Here is a 22,751-nt window from a genome sequence, read left to right as displayed (position 1 = left end):
GCCCCTTTGACCGTATACGCCGGGCACATTTAGATTACAGGTGACTGTATACCCTTTATGTGTGTTGTGTGTGTGTGTGTGTGTGTGTGTGTGTGTGTGTGTGGGTGTGTGTGTGTGTGCGTGCAAACAATTATTTTATCCACACGTCTTCGTAAGTTTCTACTCAGTATTTATTTGACAGAAGGTTTTATTCAAGTGAAATGTAAGTTACACTTCTTACTTTCGATGGAACTATTGGACAATGCAGTTCCTACAACCGTATGGCAGGGATGGGGGGGGGGGGTTGGGTGGAGGGGTGATGGAGGTTGGTGTCATAGCCAGTTCGAACCTGTCATTGCAATAGAGTTTTACTTTGACGAAAATGTGATTACGTGTGTATCGAGATTTAAGCACACAGATGCATGTATTGTCTAACACATATATGCCAATAAAACACACATTGGAATAATAGGTATATAAGTAGGTAGGTAGGTCGGTCGGTCGTAGTTCTGTTGTTATCCAGTGTGTCAGTGTATAGGTATAAAGAAAAAAGAAAATTTCAACCCAATAATACATTACTTTTCACCATATATTTGCAACTTTATTCATAGTTATACAAAAAGCAAACAGTACCATCACCTATATGAAATACATTATTATGAACCTTGTGATAACAAAGCAGATGAAAAAGGATTGACATAACATTTCTGTTTGGAGCTATGTGCTCCAAGAAAATAACCCATTGGCAAAGAACTGTTATTTAAGGTAGTGTCACATTGTGATTGATCCGAGATAGAAATACATAAATCACTGGATGTGACCAGACTTTAACATCCGAAATCTGTCAAGCATGTTTGGGTGTAGTTTTGCATCCATATTATTGGTCACTCCTAGATGCAAAATGTCCCACAAGGAGACTTGGGTGTATATAAAGTACAAACACAATACCATCACCTGTGTGAAATAGTTCTAAATTACTATAAAATTCATGGCACCACCGCAGATGGGAAGTGATTGACATAACCTGTTGGAGGATTAACACATCACTGTTTGGCACTCTGCATTCTTCAAGACAATCATAAAAATAATTCTGGTTTACGATTTCGGCTAAGTCACACTTTGATTGCTCCAGATATGATCACAACATTGTATCCAATAACTGTGAGATCTCTTAGTAAGCGCCACTGTTCGTGAAGTGCCCAGTGCGAGTAAAGTTCTTTATTTCCTCTTAGTTATGAATCATTCCCAAGTGTCCGTGTTGTACACAAACTATGGTCTACAAATTTCCGCGTATTCTATGCCTTAAAACCCAAAAAGCTATAATAAAAGAAACTATGAGTTGAAATACAGTGATGCAAATCCTACTTATGTAAGTAGATGTAAGTAGCTATGTATACAAGATGTTGTCATTTAACAAACCTTTTTGAGACACCTCCATTAGTTTACCTTTAAGTATTTGACCAAGATACATGACACTACCCCTTTGATTATAACTTCAATGAAATGCATCCATCTGTTTGTTGGATGATGTCACATTATGCATCATTTAATTTAGTTATTCATCAAAATATTCAATCCAGTTACATTTCCCTGAAGTAATTTTATCAGGTATAATCTTTACTTCTTTTTATTCTTATTTGTCAATAAAGCGTTTAATTTATACAATAAACGTACTTTGATTTTAACCAAACTATGTGTTACATTCTAATAAAGTTTATTTCTCAAAAACGTCTCTTTCAGTAAAGAGAAAAAGAGAAAGTTTAATAATACATAATTCTTTACGATATATGTGCCAATTTATTCACAGATATACAAAGAAAGAACAGTACCATAAACCACATGAAATATATCTGTATAATAATAAACCTTGAATACAAAGCAGATGGGAAATGACCATATCGACACATCTTTGCTTTTCGGATCTATGTGCTAATAGGAAACTATCATTTATGTAATTGTCAAATTGAGAGAGAAATACGTGAATCACTAGATGTGACAAGACTTTACTTGCCGGAGGTCAGTCAAGCATGCTTATATTTTATTGTTGCTTCCATATTATGGGTCACTCCTGAGTGCAAATGTCATACAAGGAGACTTGGGTATATATAAGTACAAACACAATATCATCACCTGTATGAAGTAGTTCTGGATTATTATTAAATTCATGACAATACCGCTGGTGGAAAGTGATTTACACAACCTGTTGGGGAATTAAAACCACCACATTTTAACACTCCGCATTCTTCAAGACAACCGTAAAAATACTTCTGGTTTACGATTTTCGCTAGGTCAGATTTTGATTGATCCAAACAAAAAGATTTAGATCACAAAATTCAAACGAACTTTGAACACTTCATAGAACAGAGACGTAATCTTAGAGGAATACATAGAAAATGCATCTTAACATTATTTGCGCCTTTTATCAGCTGAAATGTCGGCAAATAAGGTACGGCCACAGCCAGTATATTCAACACAACAACTGTACGACCTCTTGATAAGCGTTATTGTTCTTGAAGTTTGTACAGTGCAAGTTAAGTTTTTCAGATCCTCAAATGACCGCATTGTACACACTCACTATGGTCTACATCAAATTTCTAAATCTTCTATACCTTAAAACCCAAAAAGCTATCATAAAAGTAACTATGAGTTAAAATACAATGATGCAAAATCCTGCTTATTCACTTTAATGCCAGTAGGCTATAAGTTTTAGTCATTCAACAAACCTTTCTAATACATGTTTATCTCTAAGTATTTTACTAAGCTACAAGACAGTGCCTTCTTTCATGATAACTTCAATCAAATGCATCTACCGGTTTGTTTGTAAAGATGTCACATTATGCATCATTCAGTTCCATTAGAATAATTAACCCAATCACATTTCCCTAAAGTATTTCACCATGTATATCTCTTACTTCCTTTTTTATCTCATTTGTCATATCCGATGTTACAATTACACGTACTTCAAATTCAACCGAAGTATAAGGTGCATTGCTATGTTATCTGGAAGTATGTAAAACATAGCTGAAAAAATCTACTTTGAATGATATCATAAATTAAAATATGAGAAACTCTCAGCATGTTAGCTAATGTTTAATAGAAACGCAAATCGGTAACAATAGAAAGTAGCCGGATAGTATATAAGCACACATTCTTTGTGCTGATGCCTTTATGAAAGCAATACAGTACATATAGTAAACACATCACTTATTGTATGGGTTTTGCTGTATGTCTGCACAATTCAGCTAGTATAATTTAATCACCACTGTCCCTCCACTTGTGGAGAGACCGTGATTAAACATCTGAAAATTAAACGCATATTGTGTGATACACAAAATTGCTTACTTGTGACTCTCTACATTTGGTTAATGACAGCATTTTGAAACTCGTTTTAATCAACGAACAGATGCATAACTGAATTATGATACAATCATTAGTATAAGTATCAAAGTTTTATTCTTGCCCATTTTCATCTCTGTATCAATCAAGACAACTGTTTGTGACTATAACAACATTCACATTGCAGCTGAATAAAAGATATAAAAAATTGTACATGTACATGTATTTCAGTTGATGTACATTTTATCATGTTTATACAAAACAATCAAATATGAAATAAAGTAATTGGAATGTTTGAAGTGATCCGATCAAATACAACAGTCAGTTTAATATTTAATAATAATACCATACATGTTTCATTTCTTCCCGATGCAACCTTCAAAGCCCTTTGTGTACATAAGAATTGTGGACTTAAAAGTATAAGAATATGTATAAATCGACGGAATGAGTAGATAGACGCGAATACAAATGTTTTATCAGTGATAACCATTGCAGTCATGGAAAACTGCCGATGATAATTATTATGTTAATGATTTTAAGTATCCATTATGAACCTTTAATTCAATTTCTGTTTGTAACAATGATTTTGAAATAAAGTCTGAAGTGACAAAAAGTAAGGATAACAATACAGAACGAACATATACAGCTACAAATTCTGGATAATAGGATGATATGAAGACAAAGTCAATGAATATGAAAGAAGTGTAAAAATATCAGATTTTAACGCCGGTTATGTGCCCACTATATGGTTGCCTAAACTATGACAGACACATGAGATACATTGTTTCCTTAAATGTCCTCGGTGTGATCGACATAGTTTTATAGAAGTTAAGAATCTCAATCATTAAGTTAGGCACCAATATTTATCAGTATACTAGATACTTTAAGTAACATACTGTGAGAAACAGAGGTCGATCGAGGACAGAAATATACGTATGGCTGATATCTTTTGGAGATACGTTGTATGGATTTCCATTCAGAAGACATGACCAGTGTTAACAATATTGAACTGCAGCGCATCAAGGACCCTGTTAAATACAGATCATTTGAGCGGTATCGGAGAAATAAGTAAGTCGTACAAGTAGTTTCTATATTATTGACATTATTCCCGTCAAGTAGAAACTCCTGCGAAATATATGAAATTAAAATCACTATACTGACATTGTTATAATTCATCGTATCAATTGAAATGTGTAACCAAAGTTTACATATCATAGAGATATAGCGTAGCTTTATTTTCTCTGAAACAGGTTTAACAGGCATTGCATTTATTGAACTAATGTGTTCTTGACTGATATACCAGTAATATTTTATCAAAAGCCAAGTTTTAATAAACAATGTAGTTTCAAGGCAGGTTATAATAGCTTCCTGAAATCATAATTACAAGAACTGTATAGCACAAGAGCGTCTGTGTGTGCAAAGAGTATAAGTAGAAATACCATAGTAGTAGTAGTAGTAGTAGTAGTAGTAGTAGTAGTAGTTCACAACAGTATGTCCAAAATGTATGGTATTGCCATTTGCTTTGTCGGACTGTTATCTTCGTAATTGATAAAATTTAGTGCTTTTTCTTTGCCTCACCTGTCTCCTTCTAAAACTTTAAGTGTTTTTTCTCAAGGTCAGTATGGACATCATTGATCTTCTTCCAAAGTTCAACAGATTGTGAAACTCGTACAGTCCCTGGCAATGTCTGTATAGCACTCAAAGTATTACAGTAGTATCCAAGATGTTGACGTAAACTGGAAGAAATGTTTACAAGAAAACATAATCTCGTTTGGCCTTTTTGTTGTGGCAGACAAGTATATAATATTATAACATTTTATAACATATCTGCACGGTAAACATGATTACATGAAAAATAATACACTATCAAGCTTACTAGCCCTGGACTGGTAACCAACAATCATTGTAAAGAAGTCAGTTAACGTTCCTGTTCTCACCACTGTGAGAAAAGGTATTGCCAACCTATCGAGGTAGGCAACAGTTACATATTTAGAAGACAAAATGGGTCACTTCTATGGCGATAATATAAAGTCGTTTTACCTCTCGGATGCCTTGACTTCAGTCTGCACGCCCTCTTTTAGTTCTAATGTTATGAACTCATACAGCACCTTAACGAGCATGTATAAGTCACCATTGTGAAAATTGATACTCGGAACATATGTTTGAAGGTCTTCTTCCGCAATGCCTGGGATGGGAGCTTTGAAGTCACTACAGACATCCTCAAAAGGATCCTGCAAAATTGTAACAAGAAACGCACTTATGTTAGATCTTAAATGAATAGAAAATGTGTGCTAATCCAGAATACAGCCTAAACAATCAACAAATCAATTATCTGTAACAGAAAATCAAATACGGAAGATAACTGGAACAGCTATTTGAACATTTACTTTTGACAAAAATAAGACATCAACAATACATTGGTAGACAAATATTAATGAAAGAAGCCTAGCTAATAAATCGATTTACAGATGGTGTAATTGGTGCAGGAATCTGTGGACAAAATGAAAGCTATATGACAAGGACTTAGTTTTATACCAAAAATGACACAATGTGTCCCTACATGTAAATAGACACATTTGTTAAAAATTGAATAAATTCCTTCAAATAAAATGTGAAAGGCATAAAAGCATGAAATTTAAGAGGAAAGGTTGCTGTGACTAAATCGATTAGATTTTATTGTAAATTAGGTCAATGAGCATTTATGTAAATAAAGTAAAAGGTATTATTTCATTTGCATACTCAAACAATGCTAAAGTACATTTCGCAAGGAAATACCTGGGATGAAGAAATGTAAGGGCTGGGCAAAATACAATGCGCTAGGTTTTTATTACAATCTGCATACCACATTTTACCGCAAAAACTGAACGACCAGATTTATGTTATGATCCAAAATTTTTCTTGCGGGTCTCTTACTGCTGAGAGGTATGGTATCAATGAGAAGATATATGCTTATATTCATGGAAATACGCAGAGCATTTTGTCCAGACCTTACAGGACAAGATAATTTTCTGATTTACACAGGACGTAATTGCGGTGATTCCTAACATACTTCTCGTTCGGGATGATGTTCACTTTAATATGGGCAAAAGTAGTCATCAAAGTCAACAAATTTTACAGAGCATGGTTGGAAGTATATTTTGAATAATCATTGATGGGAACGAACATAGAAAACAGACTTTGGAATAGAAGTACCAGTGTCGGCATTTCCATTGCTTTAAATATGCGAAGCAGTAGTTGTAGCTCTACAAAGTTAGATGAAAAAATACAAATGTTTATTGGATAAGTGAATCAAAATAGTCTCTTTATATTCTTACCAATTCACTCTGTAAGAACTGTTTTGCTCTTTCTACAGAAAGTATGTGCCACAAAGCTTTTATGTGCGATAGGGTACAGTTCTTCCTTGCCTGAAAGAGTATAGGTACATAATTATAGAAAAGAAATCGGGATGTTTAGACTAGTATTGAAGTGCAATGTACTCGGTAATTTTCCAAGTCATAAGATAAAAATATTCATGAAATAACTCAGGACAAGTGAGTAGCGTTGTGATTTCATACTCTTTCATAATAAAAGACATTGTACAATAAATCTAATCCTCATTTAAGGTCAGTAGATTAAAAGGATGACCAGGTATTGGTCCGAAGTGTACAGAGAGTACGAGGAGTACAAATTGTTCTAATACCTGCTTGCATAAGACACTGTCCTCTGATTTAAGATGAAGTACGTCTGAAAGGTAATCTTGAATGGACTGTTCTTTATCTCCACCAGAAGTACTTATTATGTTGATTGCCAGACTAATGTTCCTTAACGAAGTGCACAAGTCTGGCAGACTATGCTGGTCTCGTAGTTCTGAGATTATGTCATTCTCAATTTGTGGTGCAAGGTCCTTCTACAGGCAATAGAGATGTACAAAGGATTGATTTGTAGCAACATAAAATCAGGATGGCAGTTTACTTGAAAACGAGCAAATGATGAAAGATTTTCTAAATTCTACAAGAAAACAGAACAATGTAAAGTAATGAATGAAACTATCTAACTAAAATGTGAAAACCTACTTGTATTATTGCAGCACTACTTCTCAGTCGATCAAAGGCAGTCTTGTCACATATGCTGTCCAAGAACTCAAGGGACAAGTCCTGTTGACAGAACATTGTATAAGTTGACTGAATATTAAGAAAACAATACAACTGCCAGATTTATAATTATGGTTTCTGTAATATAGTCCTAATTCAATTGATTTAACCTATCAAGTATACCTACCATGATCCGAGGCCCTTGCGATAGTTTTGATAAGAGAAGAATAACAAATTCATTCAATGCGATACCCAAAAGAAAATAAACGAATCAATTAAAATGACCTTGTTCCATCCAAAATCGGAGTTTTCTCCGTTTAGCGAACACGCTGCAAGACTTCATGTTGAAATTTATGATTTGACAAGCCTTGGTAATATCCTTCAAGTCCGTGTCAGGGATTTCCTTTATATGCCTTTGTTTTTTATGCACTATTTAAGGTGTTAGACGAAGGAACATTCCAGGAATGGAAATTGTCGTGCCTTATAATATGAATGGAGACTTGGAGAAAAAAGCGCAGACAAGAATTTGAAGCATATTACCCAGTGTGGCAAATAGCGTATACTTGCCTCTCTCTCAACCAATGCTTTCCCATGAATGAATGACGATATCACTTGTCTTTCAAAGGATAGCAAAGAATACGTAAAGGGTGTCAATTTCCCGAACTCCAGTGAATAATCGGAGTGCAGCATCAAAAGTTGTTCTAAGTCTATGTCTGGGTCATACATGATGAGGTTTACTGCATTGACATCTGATAGTTTCACTTTCTGGTTGCTGAAAAAAAGATTTAGAATTAGCTTTTAGGATTACAACATTGCTCTGCCATACCTTCAAACTTTATCTGTTATGCTGAATAGTCAAGAACAGCAGGACAAAGTCATGGAGTTAAACAATATAGAAGATACATGAAAACAAAATAAATGCCTTCTTCACAAACTCGAGAATGAAATAAACATACTGTGCTTGGTATGAATAAAAGCTTCGTTCTTCTTTATTATACACTTAAGTACAATATGTTAAAGCAATGATTCAACAATGGTGTTTGTAACATCTCACGTATTATGAAGTCATTTTGACCGGCAAATCAGTCGTCACGTGGCCAAGAAAAATGATAGAAGATAGTTGAGAGAGATTTGCATGCTCGCAAAATGATTATGACATGTATGTCAACTTAAGCTCAAAAACGCTGTGACATTCTTGTAAATATGACGGAAGGTAAGCTTACACGACGCAACAAACAACACTAAATTATTCGACCGGCAGTTATGGTATGGCGATCGGAAAACGGAGTGGTTAACAGAAGCAGTTCGGGACTCTTCGGTTACAAACTGGCGTGTAAGTTTGGCACACAGAGGCGATATTGCAATACTATCAATGGCAACATGAAAATACTGTCAATGTTGTGAATGCTTCAAAAAAAGTATACACACCTGACATCTATGATTCTAGAACAGCTTTCAAGGAATCTATTCTGGATGTCAACTATAACCTTTACCAAACTTAACACACATTGTCCTCTTCCACGTTTTGTAGGCAGTATCGCCGATAATTTTGTTGTTTCAGGATTGATATCATTGATATTATTCATTTGAAATTCATGCGGTAAGCATTTCTGAAGACCTGTTAAAGATATAAAGTAGAATTAAATCATATAGTCAATATAAAGAGCCATTTAACTATTCGAATGTAGAGAACGCCTTCCATATACAAACAGGTAATGTTTGTATATATAAGGAGAGATAATGTTCACACATTAAACAAAACTATCTGGTTACTATCTTGGCTACTATTGCACGAAAGTTACATGTATCATCCAAGTGTGCTGCATCTCAAACAATGCTGTCTTTGTGTGCCTAAGTCGAAAAAAGTTTGTGTAGTGAAAACAACGGAAAAGACATTTTGGGTATATTCAACTATATTCAAATGCAAATAGACATACTGACATACTGTTCCACTTATCCCTTTCTTGAGATATTGAACAAAATGATAGACAAACACAGACGTACAGATGGCGTTGGTAGGAAATAAGTTCAAACTCAGAAGCTAATGTGTGAAACTCAGAAGCTAAAATGACCAAAATGGTTAAGACTTATTGATCGTGTATTTCATCATTAAATATTGCTGTGATAAAGTCTTATGTTTAAGCATGTTTCGTCTCTATTGTGTCAAAATAATAATAACGCTAGATAAGCATAACAATCAATTTAACAAACACATCACACTGCTACCTTATGCATAATAGAGAAACGACGTACCTTCTTCAAACATTAGCAATTTCCAAGCTTTGCAAAAATTGGTGACAAGTTCTTCAATATTTTGGTTAGAAGGGCCTGAAATCAAAATGATACGATTGATATTCAACATTATGAATACTACACTACAAAAAAGGCCTACAGCATGTAACAGAATATCTACAAATGTAATGAACTATCGATGAACAAAGATTTAGTAAAAACACACAAGTGAAAGACATGTATCGGAATAAGTCGTGTTGTGGTAGTTATGTAAAAATACAGCAATTTCCTACCATACTCATCGATGAACTTTGACACAGGCCACTCATCAGCATCTTGCTTGCTTATTTTCAGATGATAAGCTCGTTTCAGTATTTTTTGCAGTTGAATAATGCCTGGTAGATAACGAATAACACGCAAATGGCATTCCTATAGAGTTTGGATAGATAATAGATTTTAGCATAAGTAGTGAGGTTAACGATTGATCTGTAGATGTATAAAAGATATTTGTAATTCATCCTTTAAAAAATCAGTCTATCATATTGGAACTTGCAAACTCTGATACCTAAAACAAACAAGTCAACGATTAAAACCACTGGGCCACAAATTCACCACTGCCAAGCTTACTTTGTCAGATTCCAAAACATAAACTCTTGGTGCAGAAAATGGACTATGGATTATATGCAAAAGTTGAAAAATGTCTGGAAGGAGGTCAGACATGGCAAAAAACGCCATTAGATCTGCACAAACTGCGTTTACAAATGATGGCGTTGTGGAGAGCGGTATGAGTGTAGATGTGTGGTGTTGTTATGGCTAGGTACCCTCCTTCGCAGAGTTAATTTGTTTGTTATGGACTGATAATACGTTAATCACGCCTGGCAGTATTGGCAACGCGTCTCAATTTAGATGGTGTGCCTCGTTCAAATTTGCCAACGGATCAACGCAAGACACTGTGAACATTATTTCGGTGAACCCTGTTGAGGGTATTTTATATAAAACATTGTTTTACGTCAACTTTCAAGACTTGCAGTATGTTGCAATTTTGTAAATTTCCATCATTGTTCAAGATATTGTGAGATTATTCAGCATTTACTGCCACGTATCTGTATATTATGTATCAATATTTACCCAATCAATGAATTCAGACAACACAGGATACTTGTGCTTCTCTGTGGCGTCCATTTCAATGCCTTGAATCACCCTTCCAACTGTTTCTAAAGAAGGCTTGATACGATATCCCCACAATACAGGGGTCCAACACACTGGCTGACTTAAGGTTAGATCTGTTTCCTCCAGTTCAAACGCCATCTTCAGTGTTGAGAATCCATCTAGGTAAATTGTTTGAAACAGAAAACTTTCAAACAAAAAACTATCTCAAAAGAAATCAGGCATAACGAATCGAAGACTAGATGTTTGAGATAAATGACAGAGACATAGTGAGAAGAGCATGTGATCATGGCCCTGATCTTTAAGAATTATTTGATGAAACAGTCGATTACTGATGAAAGCTTTTTATACCTAATCCAGAAGCGCTTATAGTTCTTGCTATTGCATCCTCCAGTCTTCTTTCCAAGTCCTTAAAATCACAAAAGGAAAGTTTAAAGTCACGCTCGTCTTTTCATAAGAGAACGAACATTTTTAATGGCAGGGGGCCTGAAGAGAAAATATTTCATCGGCTTTTCTTCGTGTCACCCATGACGTTAGCCAAACTATTTGGATCCCCCTGCCATTGGCGAGAAAACGTTTGATGGTCCCCACAAAGAAATATATATGTGTATCCAATATATATATATATATATATAATACAATTTACTTCAAGAAATATTACTTTAATATTACTTTAATAATATCTGTTACTTAAGTGCATCCTCGGTGCAATCATCAGACAGATGAAGTGAAAGGATCATTAGGCCCTCACTCTCTTTTACATCTTTGGGACGTACCATTCTATTTGAAGGTGGTGTTAAACTTTAATAAATAATAATTGTTTTGGTGGCGACATTTTGAAACCAACTCAGAGTGTTTGTTTAACAGCTTAGATTTCTCAGCATTGATAATTTGTAGCTTTTCTGATATACTGAGATTGCATCGCTTGCTTATGCTAGAGTAGCTCGATGCTCTGTCAATAATTGACCATGAAATGTCAAAGATTTGGTTCTTACACAAATTTTGATAGTTCTGTAAATACTTTTATATTTCTCGTTGCGGAATGCTTGCATATGGTTAGTGAAGCGCATCTTGAAGGTGTTATCAGTGAAGCCGAAGTAAATCTTCACCGTGTTGTCTTCCGTTGATACTTTGGCCGTGTGAACCATGCTTTTGACTTGACAGTTACCTTCAAGGGGCATGTAGATTTGTCCCGGCAATTACAATCAAGTGGTTGAGTTGGTTTCGAAAATGCCGTCACTAAAACAAATATTATTTATCAAATTTTAACACCATCCACAAATACAAAGGTGCGTCCCAAAAGATATAAAGAGAGTGTGGAGCTAAGGATCCTTTCACTTTCAAGTTTTTAGATAATTGTTAAAGTGGATGCAGAGTGTTTGTGGAGAAAGTAGACACCCATAATACCGGTACCTTTGTCAGGGGACTTAGCACAGAATTCATAACTTTGGACTCCCACTCTGCCCTTCCTTCACTGCTGTCAAAACTGAATGCTTCCGAATCATCTGAAAACATAGAAGGAAAAACAATTAGGGTCTGCCTAACCGTCATGCAGTGCGAACACAAAGTGGAAATTCAACTACAAGGTGATGACAGTTATATTTATAATCATTTCGCTTACTTTCGCCAAATGATCGTTCAGGGAACACGCTTTTGAAACATATGCGTTCTCTGACAGTCTTTCAGTCTTTTTCTCTTAATATCTGATTTCTGGACAATTTTTTATGGAAATGAGTATGTTATGCGGGTTAAATCCGCTTACAAATAATCAATTCTATTCATTTCCAAAAACAATCTATATATTAGATTTGATTCCGATCCGATAATCCATTCTTGAGTTATCGCGCCAACATGCACACACGCAGATAGACAGACATGTCAGTCAATAATTTAAATATATTGGTCCATAAGAGGCACAGGTGCACTCACCATCCTGCTGGTCACAGAGCTTGACTATTTCATCTAATACGATGTGCAAAATGGTTTGTGCATGGCTCATACTCTGTCCTGCAGCTTTGGACAATAGACAGATATCTTTACGCAAGTGGCCGTAAAGAAAGTCTATGACTGTCTCGTTGGTAAGTGTACTGTCGTTGGAATCTCGTTGTATTGCCGGTGTTACATCCTGAAGGGGAAGCACAACAAATAATGGGTAAATGTTGTCAAAGACATACCTTTTACATCATATGGTAAAATTGAAACAGTTTAAAATTTTTCGCTTTCAAGGTATTGTTAAATTACCCTTCAACTAGAAAATAGTGGTGATCTCGGGGAAAATCTTTCATTTTCAACAGCAAACACACCATATTGGTCACGCTGGCTCTAATGAACACAAGCAAGCGCTAACTCTACTCGTGGTTGTACTCATGAAAGTTAGGTGTACGAACATTTAAATGTAACGCACAAACTACAACGTTGAAATTCAAATATCAGAGCAAACTTTTTATGATTAAAAGGTTTCTACCTATTAAACCGTATGACAAAAAATGCAGAGTTTGTGTTGATAGTGATCTTCTTTGGCTTGTTCTGAATTAGATACAAACGTTCTTCGGGAGACTTGCATCAAAAGCCAACTTTTTCAACCTTGTATTTTGTTCTTCGGGTTTTTAATATTAAACATCTTGAATTTTCGCAGAGTGTGTGTCTAATCAAAGTTTGGGTTCATCCCAAAACCTTCTATACCAACGTACGAGTAAAACTCTGCAATAATTTGGACTGGCCATGAATGTCATTCAAAATATAATCACGTACAGAAGTAATGTATGGAAAACAAAACTGCTAACACTGAAATAGTAATTCTTGGCGACATGAATTTTACAAAATTGAGGTGAAATGGTTGGGAACTAATGCATATACGATATCTTGGGCAAGAGAGAAGATTCTAAATTCATTTTTACAACCTCCGCTTTTCTGTAACTAGCAAATAACATTGCCGCATGGGTCATGAATCGTGAAACAGCCACTTGAATTGGTGGACGTGTCCGAGGTCCTACAGATAGTTCACTCTCGCGGTCTTCGGGTTTCCCTAATATGTGTCCAACCAAAACCAACTGTGTCCTAAGAAAGTAGATGGTAAAGGAAGAAATTCGTACAATCTTTAACTGTTACAATCTATCTAACTTACGGTAAGTTGCCAATAAAAAGAATGCCACAAATGATTAGTGTCATATAAATGTGAAATAATCAAAGCAAAATTATTGCAAGAAATGCAATGACATTCATGTCACATGTCTGAATATTTCTATTGGTCTTTCACATGCAAGGCAAAATTTTATAAGATCTGTTCTGACTAATACCTCACACAGCGGCTTCATTATAATCAAAGTCTTCACTATACCATATATTTAGTTTCTTTTTGGTACATGTAACCGCCGCCATCGTTATCCCAATAGCATTGTGCATCTGTTGTAACACCCGGCTTCATCATCATATGTTTTTGATCACTGTCTCATTGTGATAACATAGGTACTATGACATTAGCATTTCCACGATGAAGTAGAATCATTTTGAGATTTGCAACAATACAATGGCTAAGCCCTAATGTGCTATTATGCAAGTAATGACTTTTGGTAACTCTGCTGGGTTGGTAACTCTGCTGGTGGACAGAATTGTACCCGAGGTTATCGTTCGCCCAGTTAAAGCGATGAAATTCGTTTCTTCGCCTCGATAAAGTTTGTATGTGCGATGTGTGATAGTGAGCATGCGTGCGCGAGTGCTTCACGAACTCTACAACGTGTGGAGCGGTCTCAGTCAGAAAAATGTAACAACTTAGGCGGCTATTGAACCACCCTTTTTGGGAGTGGGATTTAGCCGAGCGGTTCTCTGTGGCCTCTCCGCTAGGCGACTGATGCCATATGTTGTGGGTTCGAACCCGATTGAAGACTAGCCGTATTTTCACACACTGTTTTGATAAGTAGTCTGTGGGCTCCTCATCTATGCCTGCACCGCAATAGCAAGTATCACGCTCCCATGGTCTTCTACATTTGTCCACAAAGTACGGATGACCATATCTGCATTCTTGAAAGAACAAAGAACAAAGGCACAGTATCTGAAACTAGTTTATCCTTGTTTGAATATTTATTAGCCACCATTTTGCAATGACATATAGTGGGAAATAGAGAATCCTAATGACTAAATGAGATATAACACATTTAAATAACAAACAATTGAAATGTATTATATGGGATCTTGAATTAATCTTGATTTACCTCTTCACTAGTAGTCTGTTGTTTAAGTGAATGGCATCATCTTAGTTTGTTACAATGCTTGTAAGATCCAAAACATAACAATCAATAACCTTTTGAAAACAATATAAATGCAGTTCTGTCCAATTGATCCTAATGCAAAGGTGTGGTACACGGTGGAGGGACTACGTCTGCAGTAACTTTTCGAATCTAATTCTATGATTTTATAATGGCAGCAAACTGGCAGATGTAATGGACATTAAGAATTACATAAAATCAACTACTCAAAGTACAATTAACTATAGTGAGTCTGTAACTTACTCTGCCATCCTTCAATTTGAACCTGTTGAAACTGCTGAATTTTGAGCCGTTGATCATCAGGCATGCCTGGCAAATAACACTCCTACAAAATACAACAGACTTCATTATTCGGTATGGTTTTAAAATGTCATTTGTTGCTCATCTTACTTTTCGACTTGATATTTCGATTATTGTTGAATCACCTTAGTTTATATTGCTACTTGATGTTTGTATGTGAGGCAACAGTCTGCCTAATAAACACTTTGATATTATAAAGCTCTGGTAAACAAATCTTACCTTCAATTTAACTGGACAATTTATAAGACCAGCCAACGGAATTAGCTTTTTTGTATGTTTGCCATAAACAGCCATAACTGCATAAAAGTGTATCAAGATTGATATCAGCCAACTTTCTTCATGATATTGCTGGTTTTTCATCAATTTCATCAAGCCTGAAGGCTGGCTTTCACTTATCATTTCAATAAAATGATTGAAGTCATCTTGTGCCTGTGGGAGAATGGATGTAAATATTACGTAAATACCTCGAATTAGTTATGACAATTCAAATGATATCAAAAGCATATTTGTAATATTTTATCATATTTGGTTTACAGTCCTGAAAAGGAAGGCTATGACTGTGCATGTATTTACCTCCTTTGATAATCTTGTTGACGATATAGCGTCTTTGAAAACACGCTTTCTCTGTAGGTAAATGAAAATATAAAAATACAAGGATCAATGCAAACTGTAGTACATTTGTCAATCATATGGCAAGCATGTGATGAGAAGTCAGTGAATGACCCAGTCCGTTAGGGGCTAGTATATGTTCTAATTTGAAGAAGCTACTTTATGTTTAATAAGAAAAGTACCACGATTGTCCTTTTCAAGCATATAATAAAAGTATGTGATTGCCACATTTGTGTTACCATTGTATCTATTTGTACATTCTTATGTTGATACAACTATATTGACACGTCCTCTGTGCTACGTTTAAAAAGGAATCGGTCTGCGCAAGTTTGAGAATGGCGATCTATATACTCTTTGCTGTAATTCTTAATGGGAATCATAAAAAATTATGTGATTTATTTGGTATTCACACAACATGCCTATATTGACAAGTTTCCATAACTGGTGTTAGATATGCATAAAATAATGCATATAAGGCATAAGATATTAGAATGCATTACTGTTGATACTCTCAATAGAACATATGTAAATGAAACATAAAATGCATGAACACATTAAAATTACACATTTGTAATCAACACTGAGCCGAACATAGATATTTACGTTTCTATCCAGTTGTGCATTTTGTGATTCTTGGGTCGCTTGGGCATAGACAGAGAGTAAAACTTCTACCTTCAAGGCATCAGAGTTGTTTGAAGACAATCGCTGCGAATCAGAAGAAAATGGAAATGTGATTAAATGTCTAACAGAGGAATCCACATAAATGTTCTTATCATTTACAAAATTGTGTAAGACATCGACGGGTATAACACGTCGATGTATTTCACAATTTAGTAAATGATAACAATATTTGTATAGATTCCTGTGTTATCATTTACTAAATTGTGTAATACATCGACGGGTATAACACGTCGATGTATTTCACAATTTAGTAAATGATAACAATATTTTTGTGGATTCCTGTGTTAGCATTTACTAAACTGTGCAATACATCGACGGGTATAACACGTCGATGTATTTCACAATTTAGTAAATGATAACAATATTTGTATGGATTCCTGTGTTATCATTTACTAAATTGTGTAATACATCGACGGGTATAACACGTCGATGTATTTCACTATTTAGTAAATGATAACAATATTTGTATGGATTCCTGTGTTATCATTTACTAAATTGTGTAATACATCGACGGGTATAACACGTCGATGTATTTCACAATTTAGTAAATGATAACAATATTTGTGTGGATTCCTGTGTTAGCATTTACTAAATTGTGTAATACATCGACGGGTATAACACGTCGATGTATTTCACAATTTAGTAAATGATAACAATATTTGTGTGGATTCCTGTGTTAGCATTTACTAAATTGTGTAAGACATCGACGGGTATAACACGTCGATGTATTTCACAATTTAGTAAATGATAACAATATTTTTGTGGATTCCTGTGTTAGCATTTACTAAACTGTGCAATACATCGACGGGTATAACACGTGAGTCATTACGCAAAAGACTTAAGAAATTATATCGCCAAAGTTATCTCATACAAAATGTAGGATGGATTTATTTCAACAAGTTAAGGCATTCACAGGGCAGTCCTTAAAATGTGAAATGCAATGATTTGATACTGTTTTGAGATACAGCTGCATTCTAAATTCGGGGTAGTTCGAATGTTCTCCAACCTTAGAGGTCTGCTTTCTTAATAGAATATTATCGCCTTTCATTTGAGTCACAAACTTAATTTTCTGATCATTAATTGCGCAGATTTTGTTCATACCTTCTTCAGTGTCTGAATACCACCTTTACCCATTGATGACATCTGATCCTTCATTGCCATGTACGATTCGCCCTTTATCGCAAATGGATCAACTTCGTGACTCTAAGTGAGGAAACAGATAACTTCTCGCTGAAAACTTACTGTTACGAATCCATTTAATACGTCCCCTGCAACCCTCTTAAATGGGAATTCAAATAAAAAGTAAATTTGGGCTCAAATTTGCCTCCGTTTCACTTTTTGTACTTATCTGACACATATAGCAACAAATCCTTTAAAACATTTTTTTCAAGTATGGGACACAATGTACTCGTCAAAAAAAACCCACATCTTTAATATATAGGATATGTTTATAAGCTTAATGAAATAATTCAACTTATTTTCCCGAGCTTTCCCCGCAAAATGTTGTAGCATTTCGAATCGTGTTAATGTTCAAGAATATGAGCCACTACGCAAACTGTGTACTCAATTTGACAGTTGACACTAACGATTTATAGGACAAGGCATCGAGGCGTACGGTGCGTTCAAAGCAAAAGAGAAGGCTGATGGTGAACAATTCGTTTTCTGTATAATCGCTAAGAAGTCAATATGAGTGACCGCATTTTAGCGTTTTGTGCGTACAGACATTTGTTCACTTTTGGTCTACTCGAATAAGAAACAAACATTTTAGACAAGTATGAATTTAGCATTACCTGTGCAGACTGCATGTTTTGTGGAATTATCCACTTGAGCTTTTCATCTTGCACTATTACTCTCAGGAAGTAATAACCATATCTTTTGCAGAGAACTTTGAGAAGAAATATTGAACATAGGTTGTTGCCTGATCTCTGTACAAAATCCTCTGATATTTCCAGCATGGCCTTCTGCTGTTCATTAAATCTTTCATCTCTGTAGTTGTCTTGTATTGTCGCAGCAACATTTGTAAGAAACCGTCTCAACACAGCTACGTCGTTCAAATCGTCTGGTCCAAATGATGATATATTTGATGTCTTGGCAATCTCTATAGATCCCTGCATCCTCTTCCAAGCACTCCTAACATCGTCAATCGCAAGTGTTTGAAGAGTCGGAGAGTCCTAAAAGGGTTTTGAAAACATAGTTTGCCTTTTATGAATTCCCTGCGAATAGTTTCCACTGGTATGTATTGTTTCGAAAGCCTAATTAGGGGAATAGTAGTAACGTCATCTGGTAAAACGACTTCTCTTTCTTCTGTACATAAACATTCATCTCGGAAGGTAGCATTTTCATATCACTGACATAAGACTTTGGAAAACAAGCATATCCTTTATGACTTTTAACACTTGGAAACATACAAACTACGAAAACAGTGTCAGTAATATGTAAAGCTAAAGAGTACATCATTTGGCTGATTGTAATATCAAGAAATACATCAACGTTTTTCTAAGACATCCCAGAATCTGATATAACTTATGTCTAATTATATTGGTGCATGATATGATAGGATTGGTGTCAAATAAAACATGTTTATGATTTCATGCTAAGATATCGGGAAAAGTTGATCAGCCATTATACTCAACCGAACACACGTCAGGTAGACAATCAGAAATTATCACAGGATTTTCTGTTTTTTTGTATGAAACAAATTATTACACAAGCTACAAAAACCACAACACATGTGAATGAGTCTGTTCTTATTCTAAAGATCACATCGCTTACATGGTGCCCTGTTTGACAAGTATGCTAATGACTTGACTTATGAAGGCTTGACTTACTTCTATACAGTGCACATATAATATGGACAAACTTATGATAGATTTGGTCTGCTCTTCGAGTTCCTTCGGTTCTTCAAAATACCGCTGCAGATTATGTTCCACTTCATTGCGGCTAATGAAAACAGTGATTAAACTTTTAAATCGGGGATATCAAATCAACATCTAAAAACAGTCATGAGTTAAAAATATAAACAGGTACAGCCTAGTTGTAATCCCAAGAATGACATGGCTCTTCTTACGAATTCATTGCCTATTTGGAAGACCGTTTCATCATCACCGTCACACAAACTTTGAATGATTGCACGATTAATCAATAAAAACTGTTAAGTGAAGTCTGAAGTGTCAACATTTTAAACATCTTAACAGGGTTGCGGATGTACAGATTAGTATATAGTATCTAGTATATAGATTTTTCAGTGGACATGCCCAGGTGCAGCATACGAACAAAGCATTTTAAAGGGGTCCTTATTAGCTAACGTGTACACGTGAGCTAATGTCACAGCGATGTCTATCTGTCCGTCCGTGTGTGTGTCTGTGTGTGTGTGTGTGTTTACACGATAACTCAAAAAAGCCTGAACGGATTCAAGTCAGATTTGGTTGACAGGTAACATGTGCTATGTGCAAGAACTGATTAGATATTGGTTAGTGTGGCTTGCATATCAATGACGAAATATCATTTTTGTCATATATGGGTTCCAAGAAATACTACACATAAATTAATGAAACATTTCACAAATAACAATCTCAGAACATTATGATGATACTGTGAATGTCATGTGAATTATCTGCTCATTTGCATATTTAATGAACTTTTGTGATTAGTGATATAAATCTGAAATTCCTACACAAAATTTGATGATAACTACAACAAATATTAATCTGATAAATCTAATTGTACTGAGAACCATTGGGCAGAGTCAAGTTAATAAATAGCTTATTTGCATAATTAAATGAAGTTTTGTAATTAGTCACATAACTCCGAAATGACTCACTAAATTTGATGAAATCTGATGCAAATACTGATCCGACAGATATCTGAATATGGTATGAAGCATTTCGTAGTATGAAGTTAATTAAGGGTTCATCTGCATATTTAATGAACTTTGTAATTAGTATTATTATACATCTACCATCGAGAACAATAGAATTTAGCGTGCGCTAAAAAAGCCGTACGGAACGCCCGTTCCGTAACACGTACGGTTTCAAGGCGCCCCATTCCCTGCGGCTGTATCTGCGCGTTCACTGTAGAACGGTTTCAAGGGACCCCTTGGACGAGTGCCAGAACAAGTCTCGCGCACGCTCTGTACGTAGGTATGTTTGTAGTGCACACACTCCAAAACTTGCAGAAGCGCGTCCGAGGTAGCATTCCACACTGGACGAAAACGGTCACTACTCTGACATTTTGATGCCCCGATAAGTTATGTAAGATGTATAATAATAAGGTTCTTACAAAAATACCGCAAAGGATGCACTCGGACATTGCCGCCGCGCATCGCCCTCCGCTTCGCGTCGGGCGATACGCTGCGCCAATGTCCTCGTGCATCCTTTGCGGTATTTTCGTAATAACCTCATAATATAACTCTGAAATTACGGCACCAAATTTGGTGAAACCTGCAGATATAGATCTGATAAATATGTAATTGTCACATGAAGCACTGAGCAGTGTTAAGTTAATACATAGCTTATTTGCATATTCAATGAAGGTTTGTATTTAGTCATATAACTCCGAAAGGACTGCACCAAATTTGATGAAATCTGCTGCAGATACTGATCCGACAGGTATCTGACTGTGTTGTGAAGCATTTAGTAGTATGAAGTTAATTAAGGGTTCATCTGCATATTTAATGAATTTTGTAATTAGTGATATTGCTCCGAAAATGCAGCATTAAATTTGATGAGACGTGGTAAAGATGTTGATAGATATCTAATTGTCCAATAAAGCATTGAGCAGTGTCAATTTATTAAACAGCTCATTTGCATATTCAATGATGAAATCTACTACATATCTGATTGTTCTGTGGGGCGTACTACTGTGTAATGAACCTGTTGGAAACCACGTTATCACATTCATTTCACATCTGGTTATGTTTAAACATATTGTGCAGCACGACTAATTTTAAGTCAAGAGGGTAATTAATTAGCTGCTCATGATTTGCCCTCCAACTAAAAATGTTCGACTTACCCTCCCGCACTCGAACTTCATTTTTACCCACTCCCCACATATTTTTGCCTGTTTCCCCTCCCCATTATGAATTTTTGAAGCTCCCCTGCCCTGGGGGCGAAAACAGCTTTCAATTTTTCCTTCCCTTGAAAAATCTCTCGTTAAATTTTATCAATTCCCTACAGAAATGAAGCTCACCTGCCTCGCGATGATAAAAATCTGCCGTGTAAGAAAATTTCCACATTAAAATTAACATTCCGCTTCAGACATATACTGGAGTCAGACTATACCCACATTTCATTTTATAAATAGGCTCAACTTCCTCTGTCCCCGTTTTAAAAGTAACTCCCCCTCTCCTCGTTTCAAATCCTGGTCCTCAGGCAAATCAATCGATATCTGCCCTGCCCGACAAAAACTAAAGTCTGCTCCATGCCAACTATAAATATGTCCCTTGCCCAAGCAAGAGTAAAATTCTCCTGCCTACAGAAATTGCTCCCTGAATAGCTTTTTCGATTAATAGCTCCGATGCCGTGTCTTTAAAAGACTGTGCTGAACAATGATACTTACCAACATTTCAGGAGTCGTCGAAGAATGAAAGAACGAACCGGAAGTGTAGATTCAATATCGACATCTCTAGATGGAGCAGATGGGTTCTCCCCTTCTAGATCTTCATATGGTGCAATGACATAGCGGAATAAGTTGTCAAATACTTCTTTCTCAGTTTGAGCTTTATCGTCTTGCAGATACACCAATGATACCAATTCAAGGAAGAAAGTGTTGCATCTCCTACGATACTCCTTCAGCTTTTTGACAGCTAGCCTATTGATTAATTAAGAAAACCAGAACACAATCATTATGTATGCTTATTAAAAACAAAAACAATTGTTATTATGATATGATTGAGGTATTTCAAAGTTTGAGTGTAGTTTTGTCCTTTGACAATCAAAATTACCTATTGGCTTATTATTAGGCCGCCCAACACACATTGGCAAACCGTTTGGTTTTCACCAACAACGTCCTTGGAGACAAAATTTGCTAAGATTGCCAAATTGTTTCTTCAATCAATAGCCAAAGCACAGTCCATTGGCAGCAAGTAAGCTTTTGAACAGTTTTCGGGAAAGCTTCC

The 22,751-nt window shown here is 35.7% G+C and overlaps 1 protein-coding gene across 1 annotated transcript in view; it reads right to left on the bottom strand.

Moving 5' to 3' along the window:
* Positions 1-554: 554 nt before the first annotated feature.
* The window catches only part of LOC139138095 (E3 ubiquitin-protein ligase rnf213-alpha-like), a 129,142-nt gene continuing 106,945 nt past the window's right edge, over positions 555-22,751 (bottom strand). The window contains exons 43-66 of the mRNA XM_070706319.1: positions 22,193-22,444; positions 19,465-19,576; positions 18,427-18,807; positions 17,738-17,839; positions 16,559-16,660; positions 15,920-15,970; positions 15,566-15,775; positions 15,290-15,371; positions 14,687-14,801; positions 13,685-13,841; positions 12,714-12,909; positions 12,198-12,289; positions 11,136-11,193; positions 10,746-10,945; positions 9,911-10,046; positions 9,639-9,713; positions 8,814-9,003; positions 7,953-8,157; positions 7,368-7,448; positions 6,995-7,201; positions 6,630-6,719; positions 5,356-5,546; positions 4,894-5,051; positions 555-4,440 (exon numbers count right to left, since the gene is read on the bottom strand). Coding sequence (XP_070562420.1) covers positions 4,904-5,051; positions 5,356-5,546; positions 6,630-6,719; positions 6,995-7,201; positions 7,368-7,448; positions 7,953-8,157; positions 8,814-9,003; positions 9,639-9,713; positions 9,911-10,046; positions 10,746-10,945; positions 11,136-11,193; positions 12,198-12,289; positions 12,714-12,909; positions 13,685-13,841; positions 14,687-14,801; positions 15,290-15,371; positions 15,566-15,775; positions 15,920-15,970; positions 16,559-16,660; positions 17,738-17,839; positions 18,427-18,807; positions 19,465-19,576; positions 22,193-22,444 — 3,433 coding nt within the window. The 3' untranslated portion in view covers positions 555-4,440; positions 4,894-4,903. The remainder of the gene's footprint in view (positions 4,441-4,893; positions 5,052-5,355; positions 5,547-6,629; positions 6,720-6,994; positions 7,202-7,367; positions 7,449-7,952; positions 8,158-8,813; positions 9,004-9,638; positions 9,714-9,910; positions 10,047-10,745; positions 10,946-11,135; positions 11,194-12,197; positions 12,290-12,713; positions 12,910-13,684; positions 13,842-14,686; positions 14,802-15,289; positions 15,372-15,565; positions 15,776-15,919; positions 15,971-16,558; positions 16,661-17,737; positions 17,840-18,426; positions 18,808-19,464; positions 19,577-22,192; positions 22,445-22,751) is intronic.

This window comes from Ptychodera flava, chromosome 8 (genome assembly GCF_041260155.1).
Source record: "Ptychodera flava strain L36383 chromosome 8, AS_Pfla_20210202, whole genome shotgun sequence".
NCBI lineage: Eukaryota > Metazoa > Hemichordata > Enteropneusta > Ptychoderidae > Ptychodera > Ptychodera flava.
The sequence above is the reverse complement of the archived record's forward strand: the minus strand, read 5'-3'. Positions and strand labels throughout refer to the sequence as shown.